This window comes from Xyrauchen texanus, chromosome 15 (assembly GCF_025860055.1).
Source record: "Xyrauchen texanus isolate HMW12.3.18 chromosome 15, RBS_HiC_50CHRs, whole genome shotgun sequence".
NCBI lineage: Eukaryota > Metazoa > Chordata > Actinopteri > Cypriniformes > Catostomidae > Xyrauchen > Xyrauchen texanus.
Window position 1 is genome coordinate 5737166 of NC_068290.1, and position 18353 is coordinate 5755518.

At 38.2% G+C, this 18353-nt stretch overlaps 1 protein-coding gene across 1 annotated transcript; it reads left to right on the forward strand.

Annotated features, from left to right (window-relative positions):
* The first annotated feature begins 10045 nt into the window (after positions 1–10045).
* mex3a (mex-3 RNA binding family member A) lies at positions 10046–16132 on the forward strand. Its single transcript, XM_052143383.1, has 2 exons — positions 10046–10454; positions 14895–16132. The coding sequence occupies exons 1-2, from the start codon at positions 10046–10048 to the stop codon at positions 15989–15991; spliced, it is 1506 nt and encodes a 501-aa protein (XP_051999343.1). The 3' UTR covers positions 15992–16132.
* Positions 16133–18353: the final 2221 nt, after the last annotated feature.

An 18353-nucleotide genomic window follows, 5' to 3' on the forward strand; every position in this document is an offset into this window, starting at 1 on the left:
CAAGCTAAGAAAGGAGAAAGTATTTAAAAAATTAAACCAACTAAACAATTTTTAAATTAACTGTCCTGATTGTCTAAATGGCTAACTTTCATGATTGTGGCAGGGCGGAGGGCGGGGCCGGGTCGTGATCCTACACACCCGGTCCTGTATTAGGCTAATTAAGACTCCGAGGGATAAAGGTCGACTGCAGAGGATCGTGCGGGAGAGAGAGATCGTTTACGGGCATGTCCGTCATGTGTGTGTTTGTGTCTTCTGTTTTAGTTTATCACTAAACTATTATTTATATTGGAAAGCCGGTTCTCGCCTCCTCCTTTCCATTGATCCCTTTACACTGATATATTCATGTGGTAACAAAAAATGAGGATTGTTAAATGTATCACCTATGGGAATTTCTGAATGGACTTTCTTCATTTGAAATGGTTTTCCAATCTGGGCTGGTTGAGAACAGAGTTATTCATCATGCTTGAATCATAACCTTAAACCTTAACCTTATCAATATACCATTTTTAGTTAATAAAGCTCATTATACCATTACAACATGTCTCATTCAAATGTCTGTCCACAGGTGGAATACAACACTTATCGGGCTGTCATCATTGACTTAGGACTCGCAAGATTCCAAAAGAATGGGGTTTGCTATGGCACAGAAGGAGGCAATGTGTGTTATGCTGCTCCTGAGATTTTGCAAGGAAAATACAGAGACCAGTCCTCCGATGTGTGGGCAATGGGCAAAATCATAGCAGAGCTACTAATTGTGCCCAGAGTGAGACTCCCGCCAACTATAACCCCTGTTGATGTCTTTGCGGCCATTGGTTTTAATCCATACGGTTTCCCAGTGTTTAGAATGGTGGATAGATACGTTTTATTCAGGCCTACAATGGACCAGATTTTAGGACAGCTGGTACAGGCGGGGAAGAGGTGGATTTTGTACTCTAGCTTTTTAGGAAATCTAGGACTATCAATTTAAAAGGTATTTGTGTTAAACATGGGCTGTTCAACGAAGAAGCTTCAAAGTGGCAGTCTATTTGTGAATGTGTGTGTTTAATGTAAGTTTAAATGTCAAGGACTCTATTAATGTATGGACAAAGGATGCATGGAAACCCAATCTGATTATGTTAGGGAAATGAAATTGTATGGCTAACAATTCAAAGAGGCCAAATGTTTTTAGGGGACATTTTTTTTTTTTTTTTTGCATTTTAGCTGTAGTGATTAGTAGTAGTGTGTGTATATATGTGTATATATATATATATATATATATTTAATATTTGCAGAGTAGGCTGTTTTATCATTATAACATAAGAATACAATGGATCATTATCAGAGCTGAAGCAATAGTTCCACATATAATTTTAAGATTGTAGACTGAACATTTTGTATTTATTGGCTACATGTTTGAGGTTTAACAAGAAGTATTCTGTGATATTGAACTTGAGTGAGGTGCAATTGCAAAGCAATGCAATGCAAATAATGCAGTTGGTATTTCAACCACTAGAGGGTATAAACAGTTTTCTACTGTAAAACAATTCTTCCAGTTACAGCCAATCATGCCATTTTGATTAAATATGGATTCAGTGTTGTGAATTTCTTTTTTACATATCTGCATGTCAGCAGTGGACATAAGCACACTTTAGCTATTAAATAATGAGAAATGTTTTGTTTTTACTTGTATTATCTTTGTCTTTTCACAAATTATTTTGTCTTGTTTAAGTCTTGCCCTTGTCTTAATTCACTCCGAATGTGTCCTATTAGTATATTAGTTCTATCATAAGGGAATTCAAACAAAACATGGTCAAAACATGGCCTAATTTTCCTGAATTGTGGTTATATCTTAGTTTTCTGATTAAGTATTTTTAATATGTAGGCCTACTAAGATATAAATATGTTCATGTTAGATTAAATTGTTCATTTTGTAGCCAAATGTATATATACATTGATGTAAATCAGAGGGTTTCATCCTTTACAGATTTAGATTCAGGGACACATCCAGACTCTCATCCAACCCAGAGTCCCCCAAGATTGTAATAAATGTAAGACTTAATCAACAACATTATGACAATTCATTTATACCCACTATAATGTTTATCAGCTTGATAATGCAGCATATTCAATTAGACATACATTTTAAACATATCGAATATTTTTTCTATTTGTAAAGAAATAGTTATTCTGTCAAAGCAGAAGGTTTTACCACCAGAGGGTGTATGTGAACACGTTTTGAAAAAAAAAAAAAAAAAAAAAAGGTTGATTCAGACAATTCAAAGGATGGTTTTTTAACTTTTTTGGTCAATACATAAAACCCATACGTTATTTCATATTTTTGATAAATGTACTACTATTATATATACACTCACCTAAAGGATTATAAGGAACACCATACTAATACTGTGTTTGACCTCCTTTCGCCTTCAGATCTGCCTTAATTCTACGTGGCACTGATTCAACAAGGTGCTGAAAGCATTCTTTAGAAATGTTGGCCCATATTGATAGGATAGCATCTTGCAGTTGATGGAGATTTGTGGGATGCACATCCAGGGCACGAAGCTCCCGTTCCACCACATCCCAAAGATGCTCTATTGGGTTGAGATCTGGTGACTGTGGGGGCCATTTTAGTACAGTGAACTCATTGTCATGTTCAAGAAACCAATTTGAAATGATTCGAGCTTTGTGACATGGTGCATTATCCTGCTGGAAGTAGCCATCAGAGGATGGGTACATGGTGGCCATAAAGGGATGGACATGGTCAGAAACAATGCTCAGGTAGGCCGTGGCATTTAAACGATGCCCAATTGGCACTAAGGGGCCTAAAGTGTGCCAAGAAAACATCCCCACACCATTACACCACCACCACCAGCCTGCACAGTGGTAACAAGGCATGATGGATCCATGTTCTCATTCTGTTTACGCCAAATTCTGACTCTACCATCTGAATGTCTCAACAGAAATCGAGACTCATCAGACCAGGCAACATTTTTCCAGTCTTCAACTGTCCAATTTTGGTGAGCTCTTGCAAATTGTAGCCTCTTTTTCCTATTTGTAGTGGAGATGAGTGGTACCCGGTGGGGTCTTCTGCTGTTGTAGCCCATCCGCCTCAAGGTTGTGCATGTTGTGGCTTCACAAATGCTTTGCTGCATACCTCGGTTGTAACGAGTGGTTATTTCAGGCAAAGTTGCTCTTCTATCAGCTTGAATCAGTCGGCCCATTCTCCTCTGACCTCTAGCATCAACAAGGCATTTTCAGCCCACAGGACTGCCGCATACTGGATGTTTTTCCTTTTCACACCATTCTTTGTAAACCCTAGAAATGGTTGTGCGTGAAAATCCCAGTAACTGAGCAGATTGTGAAATACTCAGACCGGCCCGTCTGGCACCAACAACCATGCCACGCTCAAAATTGCTTAAATCACCTTTCTTTCCCATTCTGACATTCAGTTTGGAGTTCAGGAGATTGTCTTGACCAGGACCACACCCCTAAATACATTGAAGCAACTGCCATGTGATTGGTTGTTTAGATAATTGCATTCATGAGAAATTGAACAGGTGTTCCTAATAATCTTTTAGGTGAGTGTGTATATATATATATAGTATATACAGTCTCCAAAATATATAGAATTAGTAGGTGTGTCCAAACTTTTGACTGGTAGTAAGTAATTATTGCATTTACAGAGATTTCTACAGAGAATCTATAGAGATTTTTGCCTGTATTCAGAATGTCAACTGGATCTTGTGGAGCCCTCTAGGGGGGAGAATAAACACTTAACAACCGCCTATCTGTAATGACAAAGAGAAATTGTTGCGCACTGCATTAACATGAAAATGACACCAATTTATGACACCAATTTTACACTCGAAATGTCTGTAATTATTAACACTTAATTAAATATAACATCTTTGTAAGAACTATAGGAATGAATATTTTTGTTGGTCATTTCAATTGATATGAGCAAAGTCATTTATTAGGCATTGTCATGGTTAAAGGAATATGTTGTGGTATTCTGGAAAGAAACGTGTGCATGGATTAAAATAATGTATGCATTTCAATTTTTCCTGAAGTTTTTCCTCTATCACCTGGCTTGCTCACTGGGGGGTTTACAACGCTACTTTATAGCACTGAGAATTATGAAAAGCACTATTCAAATACATTTATTTGACTCAAAAAGAAAATATTGTGTCTAAATGTGTCAATAACTGAAACAGACTGTTTTTTGAAGAATGGACCATGAACTTTCATGCAGTCGTTTCCTTGGCGATGGTCCATCTATAGCCTACAGTGAGATCACCTGAGGGTGTGGGCATCATGTAACATAGTAAGAATGTGAATCATCACTGGGGTGTGTCATTGGTGAAGCACCTCGGATGATTGGCTCACAGAGGAGAAAGAACGCCAGAGAGATACATTACCTCATAGCAGATGAAAAAGCGATGAGGTCATACTCACCTGACTCATATTCCCAGCTCAGAGAGCCATTTACACTCAATGTAAATCCCTAAGTGTTTATGTGAGTATGAGATAGAAAGAAGGGGGGAAGGGCCAATACAGTCATGTAATGCTTAGATGCAAGAAGATCTGACACACTGCACTGATCATTGATAATAATAATAATAATAATAGTTTCTATTGAAATATATGTGGCACAGCAAGAAAAAATATAATTGAAAAAACATTTAGCTTTCCTTCATATACATATCCATTTTAAAATAGAAATCATAAAAACATATTTATATAAAAACATATTAGGCCAATTATATTTTTCTACAAAATTAATTTGAAGCCATTAAGCATAAGATCAACGTTTGGATATACCTGATGGATTTAGGTAGCCTAAATAATAAATATGATAAATAAAAATAACAATATAATAATAATAACTATTATTATTAAAGTTATTATTCTAACAAAGCTATAATAATATAATAATTAGATAGAATCATTATTACAAATTTGTATTATTAAATTTCATATAAACCTCATCCAAAGAGTTTTTGATTAATGGCTTGAAATTCATTTTTAGACAAATATAATTTGATTTATTTATTTTTAACGTGCAGTTATATTGTGTCATATAACACAATGAGATGAAGCAGTTGGCATTAATACCAAACCCTAAGTAAAAGCATTCTAAAATAAATAAATAAATACAATTAGAACAATAATCAGAATAACAATCAGAATAATTAAAATAATATATTATTAAAGTAATATAATAATAAGACATAATGAATATAATATATTTTAATTGTTAGAAGGTGTTAGGGATTATTCATTTAGGGGTTTCCATTAATGCCAACTGATTCATCTCGTTGTGTTAGATGACACCAGATTACTGTATGGTTGTGCTGACAGATGCGCTGCTAGATGATGTCATATTAGGTCATTATTTACAGAATGTGTGGTGGGTGCAGTAAGTATCATATGAGTATATGTAAACATATTGGCTCTGCAAGTATGCAGCACAGATCTCAAAAAGTGTGTCCAACGACTACACTTACATCCCACTTAAAAAGACAATCAAAATGGATGGAAATAAATAAAAAGACAAAAATGGGAACTTTACAAACAAAAGACCCAGGACCACAGACAGGCATGGGCAGGAGGAAAACATGATCTGTCATCCATAGTTGATATTGATTTGGGCCTTGGGCTCCCAGTAGACACCATTAATGGAGGCAGATAACCTATTGGACATACGGACTGCCACTAAGATGCTGGCACTGATCCAGAATGTGTGAGAAAGACCCATCTTGTAGGTCTCATATCAGTGTAGCCATCCGATCAACTCATGTTGTAAAATTGTCTTTGGAAACATTGTGCGGGCAAACGGTTTGACTGTCCGGTTAATGCCTTTCAGAGTAAAACAAACATACAGAAATCCTCCCCAGTGCTGATCGTCCCTAGCTCTAAGAATAATTTTAGAAGCATAAATGTAATAAAGTTCAGTGGGCTCAAAAATCTAAGATTACTTTGAGATGAATAAACTTGGACATAAACTGTTTGTGGGATTTTGAAAACATTTAAAACAAAGAAAACTTTGGATGTTGTTACTATTATAAGTTTTAACTACACTATTTCAAGGTCACTTATTAAATATAAGCAAATTTGTTACCATGTTAACTCCTTTAACCCTTAAATGCATACATTGGGTCTTTAGTGACCCGGGACTTCCTTCTAAACCCAGTACATCTCATTTTTTGGAGTTGTGCCCACACCTCTTTAGTATTCCTCAATCTCTATCTTATAAATATGCCAATAAATGCTGTGTAAAACAAATGCCAATATATGTATATATCTATATATGTATATATGTATCTATCTATATCTATATATGTATCTATGTATCTATCTATATCTATATATGTATCTATATATGTATATATCTATATATGTATATACACATGTATATCAGTTTGTATATCAGCCACAACATTAAAATCACCTGCCTAATATTGTGTAGGTCCCCCTCGTGCCACCAAAAACGTGCCAACCCGCATCCCACAATATTCTGAGATGATATTCTTCTGATCACAGTTGTGGTGTGGTTATCAGAGTTATCATAGACTTTGTCAGCTCGAACCATTCTGGCCATTTTCTGTTGACCTCTCTCATCAACAAGGCGTTTCCATCCGCAGAACTGCCACTCACTGGATGTTTTTGGTTTTTGGCACTTTGAGTAAATTATAGAGACTGTTGTGTGAAAATCCCTGGAGATCAGCAATTATATAATAGTTTAAGTACTAAAAGGTTATAGGGTCATTAGAAATTATTGGTAAGTGTTTTTGTAGTTGTTGTTTTTACACTTCTATAAATTATATTTTTATGATTATTTAATTTCTTTACAAGTTTACTATCACAGGTCATCTATTTATTTGTTTATTAAAAGCAAAATGAGTACTATATTCATACAAATAAATACTAAATCGCTTTCTGTGCAGCAATGAATTTTCATCAATAGTGAATTATCATTATTCCATATGCGTGTACACACATATTATACATGTCATTTCTTATTTAAGGTGGCACTGTTGTTTCAGTGATTGACTTGATTTACACATGGCATTGCTGTTTGACGAAGAAACAACATGGAAGTAAACTATAGCAAATACAATACATGAACAGTATGATTTGGCTATTGTCATTTGTGTGTACTGTTGAAATTATGTAAGTTGTGCATCTATTTAGACACAATAAGTGCAAATACTTGTGTTTGGCTTACGTGTATTTTATGAGTGATGAGTAGCTCAATATGTGTCTCATGAAATTTCACTGTGAAGTTAATCCAGTTCTAGATTTGTCCTGTTTTGTTGCATTTTTTTTTTTTTTTTACATGAAAAATAAAACATAAATAAATATCCAAATATATTTAATATATTATTTTATAATAGTTCACTATCTGGGCATTTTGTAGATTCATTTGTGATAGATAAAAGTGCCTGAATATGTGTTTGGTGAAATTCCTATGCATTTAAGGGTTAAAAGGTCAGTTTTCTTTGTTTCCAGTGAAGCACACAAGACACTCTTTGGAATATTCTCAAATCATGCTGGATAAATTGATCATCAAGTTTTGCACAAACTTGTGGAGTCCATGCCAGCTCCAGCTGCCTGCTGTCATTAAATCATAATACATTAAGAAATGTATGTTAATGTTTCAATTGAAGCTTTCTCCCAAATTGTACACTCAAAACATAATTTGTAATGTATTAAATTATCTAAATGCATAATAGAAGCATTTTATCTTGTGGTCTCAAACGTTTGTAATCTATTGGATGTAAAAGAAACCATTTGTTCATGAATCACATCAAAGTGTCACATGTTGCCACTTAAAAGTGTCATTTAATATGATTTTCACTTCACTTTCACTTCTAAAGCATTAATTGCAGCTTTGTAAGTCTGTTAGGTGAAACCCCTCGTCTTCCTTCAAATCGCAACAAACATTTTACTAGTTGTGATGATTTTGCTTGTGCTGTGATAATTCTTGGCAATGATTTTGTGCTGTGTTAAAAAAAAAGTTTGTTTTGTCATAAGATTTCACTGTAAGCAACCATAAGTACTGAGACAAGTGCAATAAAATGTAATATCAATAATAATTATAATTAATAATATAATATATTTTTTTATTAATAATAATAATTGTAATAATAATACAATTTGTTATAATGAAACTGTAATAAAATACTTAAACATGCCTTTTTACTCATTAAAGAGATAGTTCACCCAATAATATGCAATAGACCAATGCAAAACCTGTATTTTAAATATTTGTGTTTATTTCTATAAACTCTAAGGTTGTTAGTAAGGTTGTGGTGGAACATACCCTTAAGGCCAAAGTATACTTCAGCTGTCCGCGTTGCTGATCGCTCCACGCACAGTATGCAAGACACAAAACCGCGCGACCTGACCGCGGGCCACCCAGGATGCAGACCTGCGAATGCGGTCCTCACCTGTGCCCACCATCGGCGGCCACTGATTATACTAAAAGAGTCTCACAAACCATATAAGTGCACATGCGTTGAATGGTTCGTATTCGCTCGCAGTCAGAAAAGTATACTTTGGAAGGCAACGTGATCAGCCGGGCACAATCCGATCCTTAACATGGAAAAACAAAAGTATACCCAAGCCCTTTACAAAGGGGTTCGTTCACTCTCCGCCTATGCATATTAGTCTCAGTCACTATTCACCTCTTTTTTATTCAGTGAAAGTAAATGGTGACTGAGGCAGGTGTCATTCCGCATAAAATCTAATCTCGTGTACCACAGAAGAAAGTCATATGGGTTCGGCACAGCATAAGGGTGAGTAAATGTTGACATCATTTTCATTTTTGGGTGATCTATCCCTTTAAGATTACCATAACATTGTTGTCTCCTTCACTTTGAACATGTAAGAACCTTTATGTTACTGACTAAAATATCAATATTTAGTATCAGCTCTAATTTGCAATCTACAATCTTTTTGTATTATGTATATTATTATTTTTTATCATTTATGATTATCATAAATAACATAATTTTAAAATAATTCGTATTATTTTATTATTTTTTTGTCTGCTATTCTTATGTATTTATTTATTTTATTAATATTATCATTACTGCTGCTGTTGTTGCGTTTGCTCCACGTTTCATTTTTGCCGCCAGGCGTGGCATCATCATAAGGACACAGTCGTCTGGGGTAGAAGCACGAATGGTCTTTGTTCGAGGCTGGCCTCCGATGTTGTGTGAAATGTGCTCTCTCTCCTCTCACTTTCTCTCTCTTTATAATTACAGACTCTGTGCAGTGCAGACCATGCACCGTATATCTGATAACTCCCTACGTCTCTTCTTCTCATAGCTTGTGCACTCTTTCCTCTCAGTGTAGCAGCACTCCATGCGCAACGGTAGTCCAAACAAACCCGCTGCAACCAACGGCAAACGGGGTGGGCGGACCCCCAAATTATGTCAGTTTAACTCTTTCACTTTGCGGGATAAATTAGGGACATGTGTTTTAACTCCTGTACTTAAGTTAAGGCAATCAGTTTATCCAAAAATAAAAATTCACAACAGAAACAGTCCCGATGTGACAATGTAGAGGGGACAAAAGCGCCTGGGTGGTTGATGTTTGCAGGGGCGCACGTGTTCTCATTCTGGCTGTGGTTTGATAACACACATCTCCCTGTTAAACAAAGGAACGTGAAGTATCAATGCGTGTTTTCGCTTAATATTTTCTGCGTAATAGTGATGTATTGGATTACGCGTTTGGAGTGAGTTGCGGGTTGCTACAAGGACAGGAGTCTAGAGATGCAGCGGACGGATGGATGCATGGTGACTCGCTCTGTCTCCGCGAGGCGGGGACTGAGTGAGCCAGACGGGGTGGAGCATCGCATCGCCTCGCCCATCTCGGCGCAGACATCCTTGTGTACCGTTCTCCTTATGCGCATCGGAATCGGAGAGGGGGCCGGACTATGGGAGGGACTAGCGCAAAGGGGGGACTCGGATCGAGGAGAGGGGGCGGGGTAGCGGCGAGGGTGGTTGTTTCTCCAGTCTCTTACCCAGTGTCTTTGTCTCATACTCTTTTGTTAGCCATGCCTAGCTTGCTGGTTCTCGCAGGGATCATGGAGAAAAACGGGGGCTACGGCGGGGATTTAGCCGGCCCCGGTTTCGGGGGCGAGGGTCTCCTGGTGCCATCCGAGGAAGAGGAAGACGATTCCCGTGCCCTGAGAGTTGCACTGGGCCAACTGTCGCTGCTGGGTCTTGGAGAGGGCGAGGACAGCAGCGGAGCTCCTGCGGGTGGCGGAATAGTTCAAGATCGGAGTAACAATAACCATCACAATCACGGAGTTGGATCCGAATCTGGGATCTTACCGGGGAAGAGCAAGTTGTGCGCCCTGTACGAGAGCTCGTCCACCGAAACGAAGGGACGGGGCTGCAACATCACCGAGTGCGTGCCCGTGCCAAGCTCCGAACATGTGGCCGAAATAGTGGGGAGGCAAGGTAAATACAACAATGCGCACTTTTACATTGTTCGCAACTCAATCGCTCTAACAAAGTGTTGAGGGATGGCAAAAGCCACATCTGATTTTCCTGACAAAGAAAAAAGGGAGTGGTGATCTCTTTTCCTGCGGGTTAGGGTGGACAATGTGCCCATTTTATCAAAACTGTGTTACAATTCAGCCTCCGATCGCAATGCATATTATAGCACATACGTGAGCGTTTTCTCTAAGCGTTAAGCAAAGTTATCAGCGGCCGAGAGAACAAAGTCACTAGAGCGCATTATTCCAGCTCCACGCCATCAATGCGAGCATGCAGACGCGCTTTTCTTTTCCTTTGTCGTCTGAGCGCGCGTAAATCTTTTTCTTTTTTGAAAAACAAAAATGGAACATTTAACGGTTAACAGTTCGAACGCTCGTGCGCGCACTGGAAGCATTGTAACACTCAACTGTCTTTGTTGACAGGAAACATTGTATCATTCCTTCCTTTGGGCGCCTCATGCAGCACCACGTTGTTTTTGTCAGACTACCTCTCAGACAAAGACGAGGAGAACTTTAGTTGACCGCTGATGCTCAAATCTCGCCGAAAGGTTCTCTTGTGAACCTCTAAACACTAGCTGTCAATTAAAAGTGCTGAAATTCTGAAAGGGTTGCCAGACAAAGGAGTTAAAGTCTGCGTGTCCCATACAGAAATATGATATATGGCAAAATATGAACACATATGAAATTATAGTTCATTCATTTAGGCATATATGTAGTCCTACATATTCAAATTCCAACTTGATTTGGGAGAATATATGTCACATATGTGGAAAAGCCCATGTTTGTTGTATTTTTTATGTTGTTGCTTTTATGTACAAGTATGTGACTTTTTATATCAGTGAAAGTCATACATGAACATAGGCTTATTTGTGTTTTAAATATTTTGCCATATATTATATTTCTATATAGGGGGTGTGGCAAAAGCTTGTGTACAACACAGGGAGCGTTCAACATATGATAGGGAAAAATGGATAATAGCATATAAACGTGAGTCAGCGGAAAAGTTAAAGCTATAGTTATATTTTGATTGTACGTTGTTGCTATTTTGCATAAGTTCAAGACAATGGCTTAGAGCTGAACCACTTGGAGTATTTAGTGACACTTGTCACAGACATAGTCTGAAACTGATTTAGCCTTAAGATTTCACATTTAGTCATTACATAGGTACTAAATAATAAAACATTAATTGCATGAGATGCAAAACGTTTCTGGAAAGCTGTTGCATTTGAAAGGATGTAAGCAAATATTTAAGATGGGGTCAACCTACAAGTTTAAGAAACAGTTATTGTGAAATTCACAATGATTAGCCACTCTTTTGAATATCATCTGTGTTGTTTACAGCCGTGTGCATATGGATCTGGAGAGACAGACTATAAAATAGAGTGTGTTAGAGTCACGCCCCGTCTACCAGTACATCAGCACTCTCAAAGCAGGGGGTCAGGAAGCCTCTATGCCCTGTCCATTCATTAATGCTGTAACACCAGATAGTACAGATGAAGTGTATTCTAATACATTTTTCTTGCAAGTGTATTCCCTGCATATGATGAGATTGCTGAGCACTAAAGTGGCCTGCGTCTTATTAGAAGAGTATACTTTAAAATCAAATGGGAAAACTTAGGATGTTTCGAGGTGGGACAAGACAGAGCAAGTGCATGGACTGAAAAGTGCTGATTAAGAGGATTTGGAAAGGGGGACTATATCTCATTAGCTACTGATAGGTTTCAATAATTTAACATTTGTGTTGCCTTTACTAACTTTTTGTAAAGGTTAATTAACGGGCTAATTCACCCTAAAAATGTAGATATATTCATTGTCATGTCATTCCAAACCCATATGACTCTCTTTTTTTCTGTGGAACACAACATTTATTTCTGTATGCACCGATATGAACATTCTTGGCTGATAACAATTTTAACAAAAAACTATAGGCCGATAACCCTACCGATATTTTGCCACTTACCTCATTTTATAATCAGATCACTGTTCTACTTACGGGGGTTAGCTTGCTTTCTTCAAATCGAAGAACAGTTTACACCTGAAACATTATGAATGTGTTAAACATTTTATCAGTGTTGAATATGTCAGCCAGAGAACACTGTATTTTTGCAGAGTCGGCATAATTCAGACAATTTTATATTTAAAAGCTAGTCTAAATACAACAAACTATAGGCGTATAATGCTACCGATATTTTGCCACTTACCTTATTTTGTCATCAGATCGTTGTTGTACTTAGAAATGCTTAAAAATGTACAAAGAGGTACAGAAGATTTTTCACTGTTCTAACAATAATTAATTTCATTGGATCTGATGAACACGTGGCAGGCTGATTTTTTAAAGAGAGCCGAATTAAAAGATAAATACAAGATAATACAAAAAAAAAAACTAAATATGATAACATGATGATTGATATGAAAAAATGTATTTTGTACTTCTAAAACATTTTTTTGCACTTCTGTTTTTGCTGTTTAAACCGCAGCCTTTTTAGGTTTAGGAATCGCACAAGGCAATTTGCAATTTCAATCTTAATTCAATCAATCATGTGTTATTAATGGATATCATACTGATATCTCAAAAGTCAAAGTCTCCTGGTTTCAAAGTGTTTCCCTCATCATGTACCCTATAGGTAAGTGTCACTTTCACAACGGCCACATCCGGTTATAGCATTTATTTCCACATTAATATGAGAATGAAACCGAATAAAAATGAAATATGACATGTTCTTAGGCGTGCCAACACTTCTACATACAGTTTTTGGCTTGCATATTCTAAATTGTTCTTTTGAATTCACAGTTCAATCAAAGTTTTCACAAAGTGTGTTAATATTTAATTATTAATAAACCGTTGTTTATTCATTTAGCCGCTTTCATGCTTATTACCGATATGCCGATGGTTTTAATTTCGTCAATAATTGGCCAATAAATATCGGCAGCTGTACATCCGTGCATCTCTACATTTTTCCATTCAATGAAAGTGAATAGGGACTGAGGCTAACATTCTGCATAACATCTCCTTTCGTATTCCATTGACAAAAGTGAGTCATACAGGTTTGAAACAACATGAGGGTGAGTAAATAGCTATCACTTGCTATGAATAATAGAACAATGTGATTCCATTATGTGCATTTGGCATAATATAACAATAAAATAGTTCTGAATAATGGCAACAAAAAAAAGAACCACACTTACCATCATCTGTATACTTGTTATCACCATTAAGTTGGAATTTGAGCTGCAAGGTCCTAATGCTTTGTGCACCTGCAGTGGCTGCCATGCCCGTTAGGAGATGTGGACCTGCAGCGTGAGCCACGATTCAGCGACAGGAGGGAATCTATGCTCCCTGCTGTCAGTGCTAGACAGTCCATCCAGGTTATTTTTTAGCTTCTGCTGTACACAATGAGGCATGAAACCAGTGTGCAGATATCCAACCACTGAACAGGCCCCTGGGCGGACAAAGCCACCCTACTCTTGATAAGACGCCACTGAGGTGCTAATATTTACTACAGTGCTCTATATGAGCCAGCCCATTGCACTGCCATACATTCATGTCTCAACAATAACTTTATGTAAGGTTTAGTTTGCTTTCTCTGTCCTTGAGTCAACTCAAGTCAAATGTGTTAAACATTTGATCAGTGTTGAATATGTCAGCCACGGAACACTGTACATCGTATGTTTGCAGAGTAGGCGTAATTCACACAACTTGATATTTAAAAGCTAGTCTAATTACAGATTTAATCCTAATGGGATGTATCAACACAGACTCCAATTTATTATACTAAAAGGGATTTATTATGCTAAATACGGTGATTACAATTCTATAATTTTACATTTTATATTATGAATAAAAGGACAAAAATATTACAATCGGAAAAAAACGACGATTTGTGTAGGCACCACAACTGAAACAACACAACAAAATCTTTGGGAAAATAGTTTTTTGAGAACATTTTGACGTGAATGTGGAAGTTTAAGTAAGAATAGTTTTCCGAAGAAGCCAGTTGTGTTCAATGAAATATAAGATTATGCTCATTTATATTAGAAAAAAATTGGTATTGGGTATATTTTATATATTATTTACAGTAGAACAGTGCATGGGCAGGCCCAGATGAATCTGCAGAATTTTTTACTAATTTTCTATGCTGATTTTGGGGGAAATTGATCAGAAATCTGTAAAATGGATTTACACATTTAAACTAAGCTGAGGTGCTAATTCACTCTTATTGATGCCTGAATGCATCATCAAATCGGCCAAAATATTTGTACACGTGTAGAACTTTGAAGGTTTCAATTTTGTGGCAATCAGCTCAGATTCCATGTGGGCCTGGTCATGGGTGACCTTATGACCTGTAAATAAGCAAAATGTCAAAATCAGCCTTAATCATGATACTCCTTCTCCACTCAACAGGTTGCAAAATCAAAGCTTTGCGTGCAAAGACAAACACCTACATCAAGACCCCAGTCAGAGGTGAAGAACCAGTCTTCCTCATCACAGGTCGGAAAGAAGACGTGGCCCTGGCCAGACGAGAGATCATCTCTGCGGCAGAACACTTCTCCATGCTGCGGGCCTCTAGGAACAAGTTGGGCGTCTCTTTCAGCGGCTCCCCACCTGCACCGCTACCTGGCCAGACCACCATACAGGTGAGGGTGCCCTATCGTGTGGTGGGTTTGGTGGTTGGACCCAAAGGCTCGACGATAAAACGTATCCAACAGCAAACGTGCACTTACATCGTCACCCCGAGCCGTGACCGTGACCCTGTCTTTGAGATCACAGGCTCCCCTGGGAATGCAGAGCGAGCTCGGGAAGAAATAGAGGCGCACATCGCATTCCGCACGGGCGGGCTGCATGATCACAACAATGAGAACGATTGCCTGGGGCCTGATGCTGGCAACGGGGGTTTGGAGAGCCGCCTGCAGCAGGTGTGGGGGCTACAGGGGGCCCCGCGCAAGCCGCTCACCAGCAGCTACCGCCAGAATTTCTCAGACGCCATCGTCGGAAGTAGTGGAGGTGGAAATGGAGGGGGGATTTACAGTAAAGGTGACTTCACCAGCAACGGGGACAAGTCAGGCTCTTACTTTGGTTCAGAAGGCACTCAGAGCTGGGGCGATCCAGACTATCCCAAACAGGTGGCTTACTACGCCCAGCAGCGCTCCAAAAGCTTCGGAGGCCTGCCTCTCCCTCTGACCAGACTGTCCCCGGGTCTGCCCGAACCATGTGGCAACTCCAACGCAGTTGGATCCTCCCATGCCCAGGCGCGCCGCGCACACAGCGAGCCCACTGCTGTCACCACTGCGTTCACCGGCCGTCTCCCCGTGCCAGATTCACCACCCGCCGTGGCCCGAGACTGCATGACCTGCTTTGAAAGCAAGGTGACAGCCGCCCTGGTCCCATGTGGTCATAACCTGTTCTGCATGGAGTGTGCCATCCGAATTTGTGAGCTAAACCACCCGGAGTGCCCTGTCTGCCACACGCTGGTCACACAGGCTATCCGAATATTCTCTTAAAGTTTTCTCGTTTAATGTGGGATGTTTTTTTTACTCTGTAGATTCAGTTGACTTATATTCCCCTTTTTTTGTATTCAGTATTCACTTTTTGTTTGTTTGTTTGTTTGTTTTTTAAGAAAACACAAAACCAAAACAAGCAGATATTTTAGAAGCCACTGCTTGCTTTACTAAAAAAAAAAATGAAGAAGTATTTTCAGATTTTCTTTTATATGTACACATATATGCATATATATTTTATAAAAGTTTTTTTTTTTTTTTATGGAAAGAACGTAGTTCTTAGCATGTTCATGTTGTTTTGGTTATTTTATTTTATTTTTTTACTGGTGCTGTCTTTTTTCCACATGCAGTGTGGACAGTAACAGAACAAATAATGTGAACATTTTACACTTTTCCTTCCTTTTTGGTGGGGAAGTTTATTATTGTTGTTTTTATTATTATTATTATTATTATTCAAGTTTATTTCCTAAGATTGTAGTATAGTTTTACATCCCAGCATCTTGAGAAGCAAGAATTCTTTTTTAAGGCAAACTAGAATCTTAAATCTTTGCACCTTGAAACTGATGTAAAGTGACTGTCAAAAAACAACAACACACAAAACAGATTGCTATGCGAAATATACGGTTTAAAAATGGCCAAATACATGTCGGTGTGGCTTTAAATTTGGACCTTATTCTAAATGACTATTCTAGAAGTCCAGTGCCGAATCAATATTTTAATGGGTAAATGATGAGTAAAACAGGGAGAAAAATGTTGGTTTGGTCAAGGAGTAGGTCTTCTTTTTTTTCTTTCTTTTTTTCTGAAAGACTTTTGAGCCTTTTGTTTTATGTATTAGAAAACAATGTTTTACTGGGTACAAATTTCTGTTATCACAAAACAAAAACGTAATTTTCAAAGTGTTGGGCAGCAAAAGCATTGGAATTCATCAGCAGTCTGTTGTTCAAGACAACCCCCATTCATTTTATTTTAAGAACCTTTTCATTTGGCTCCTTGCTTTGTGATTGCACTCAGTAAGTTTATGAATGATTTTTTTCACACATTAAACTGTAAAATGCTGATTACAAGCACAAGGCATGAGATGAAGTAAAATAGGGGTGATTGAAGGGAGGGGGGCCTGTAATCTGATCCTGAATAGACCCAAGTAGACAAAAGACAGCGAGACCCCGAGCTACAGTACATTGTAAAGCACCCACTCCCTCGGTCCCCGTGGTCTTACATTTGAGTTGCAAAGCGCACACTGCCTGACTGTCTGTTTTAATGGAGGCAGGTGTTTCATATCGTACTTAAGATGGAGTTTATTTCTTTTTGTGGTCGGCCTGAAAGGGGGAGACGTAGTGCTCTAATTCTACTTGCCCGTCATTCGTTCCATGCATTGCCGGTAATGACTTTAGTTTGAGCTCCAGAGCTCCTCCCAGAGAGTATATTGTTTTGTCGTAGTAGTGGTACGGTCCCCGGAGCGCCCCGACATGGCCTGCCCTACGAGGAGCTGATAATTAGCCATACATCAGAGTCCAGGTGCAAAGCAACTGCTGGAGAAAGGAGGGGGCCAGTGTACAGTGGCGTGAATGGACACAACGCCCCGCAGGGGGCCACATCCCTCCCCAGCGCTCAACTAGGTGCAGCTGGGGCCCCTCCTGTCGATCGCTCGCTTCCAATTCTCCCTGCCCCTCAGAGCCATGCTATTTCCATTGGGAAAGAGGGGCCTCCTTTGTCCTGCCATTGGGGAAAAAATTCAAGAGCAGATTTTATTTCAAAGAGAGAGGCAGAGAGTGAATGGTGTCTAGATCGTCCAATTGTCTGATTTAACCCAAAGAAATTTATTGAAACTTTTTTTTTAGAGTTTATTAAAGAAATATTCTGGGTTTAGTACAAGTTAAGCTTAATCAACAGCATTTATGCCGTAATGTTGATTCCCGAATCTTTTTTTTACAGTTAGGCACTTACAATGGAAGTGAATGGGGACAGTCCATAAACACTCAAATACATGTTGTTTGATTATACACGTTAACATGAATTTAGTGTGATAAAATAGCTACTAACATTATCTGTGAAAGGTTATCGAAAAATATAAAGTTCCAGGATCATTTTGGAACATTGTGCATTTTAATGTTTACATATTGGCCCCATTCGCTTCCATTGGAAGTGCCTCAATTTAACCAACTGTTTTTTTTCTTTGCTTCTTTAAAAAAAAAAAAAAACGAGAGGCATCTTGTTTTTTTTTTTTCAGGAACAAGCAACAAATGGTGTTAATTGAGCTTAACATGTATTTAACCCGAAACATTCCTTTAAAGGGATAGTTAATGAATATGAAAATGTATATTCTGTCATTGTTTACGTACTCTCATGTTGTTCCAAACCCGAATGA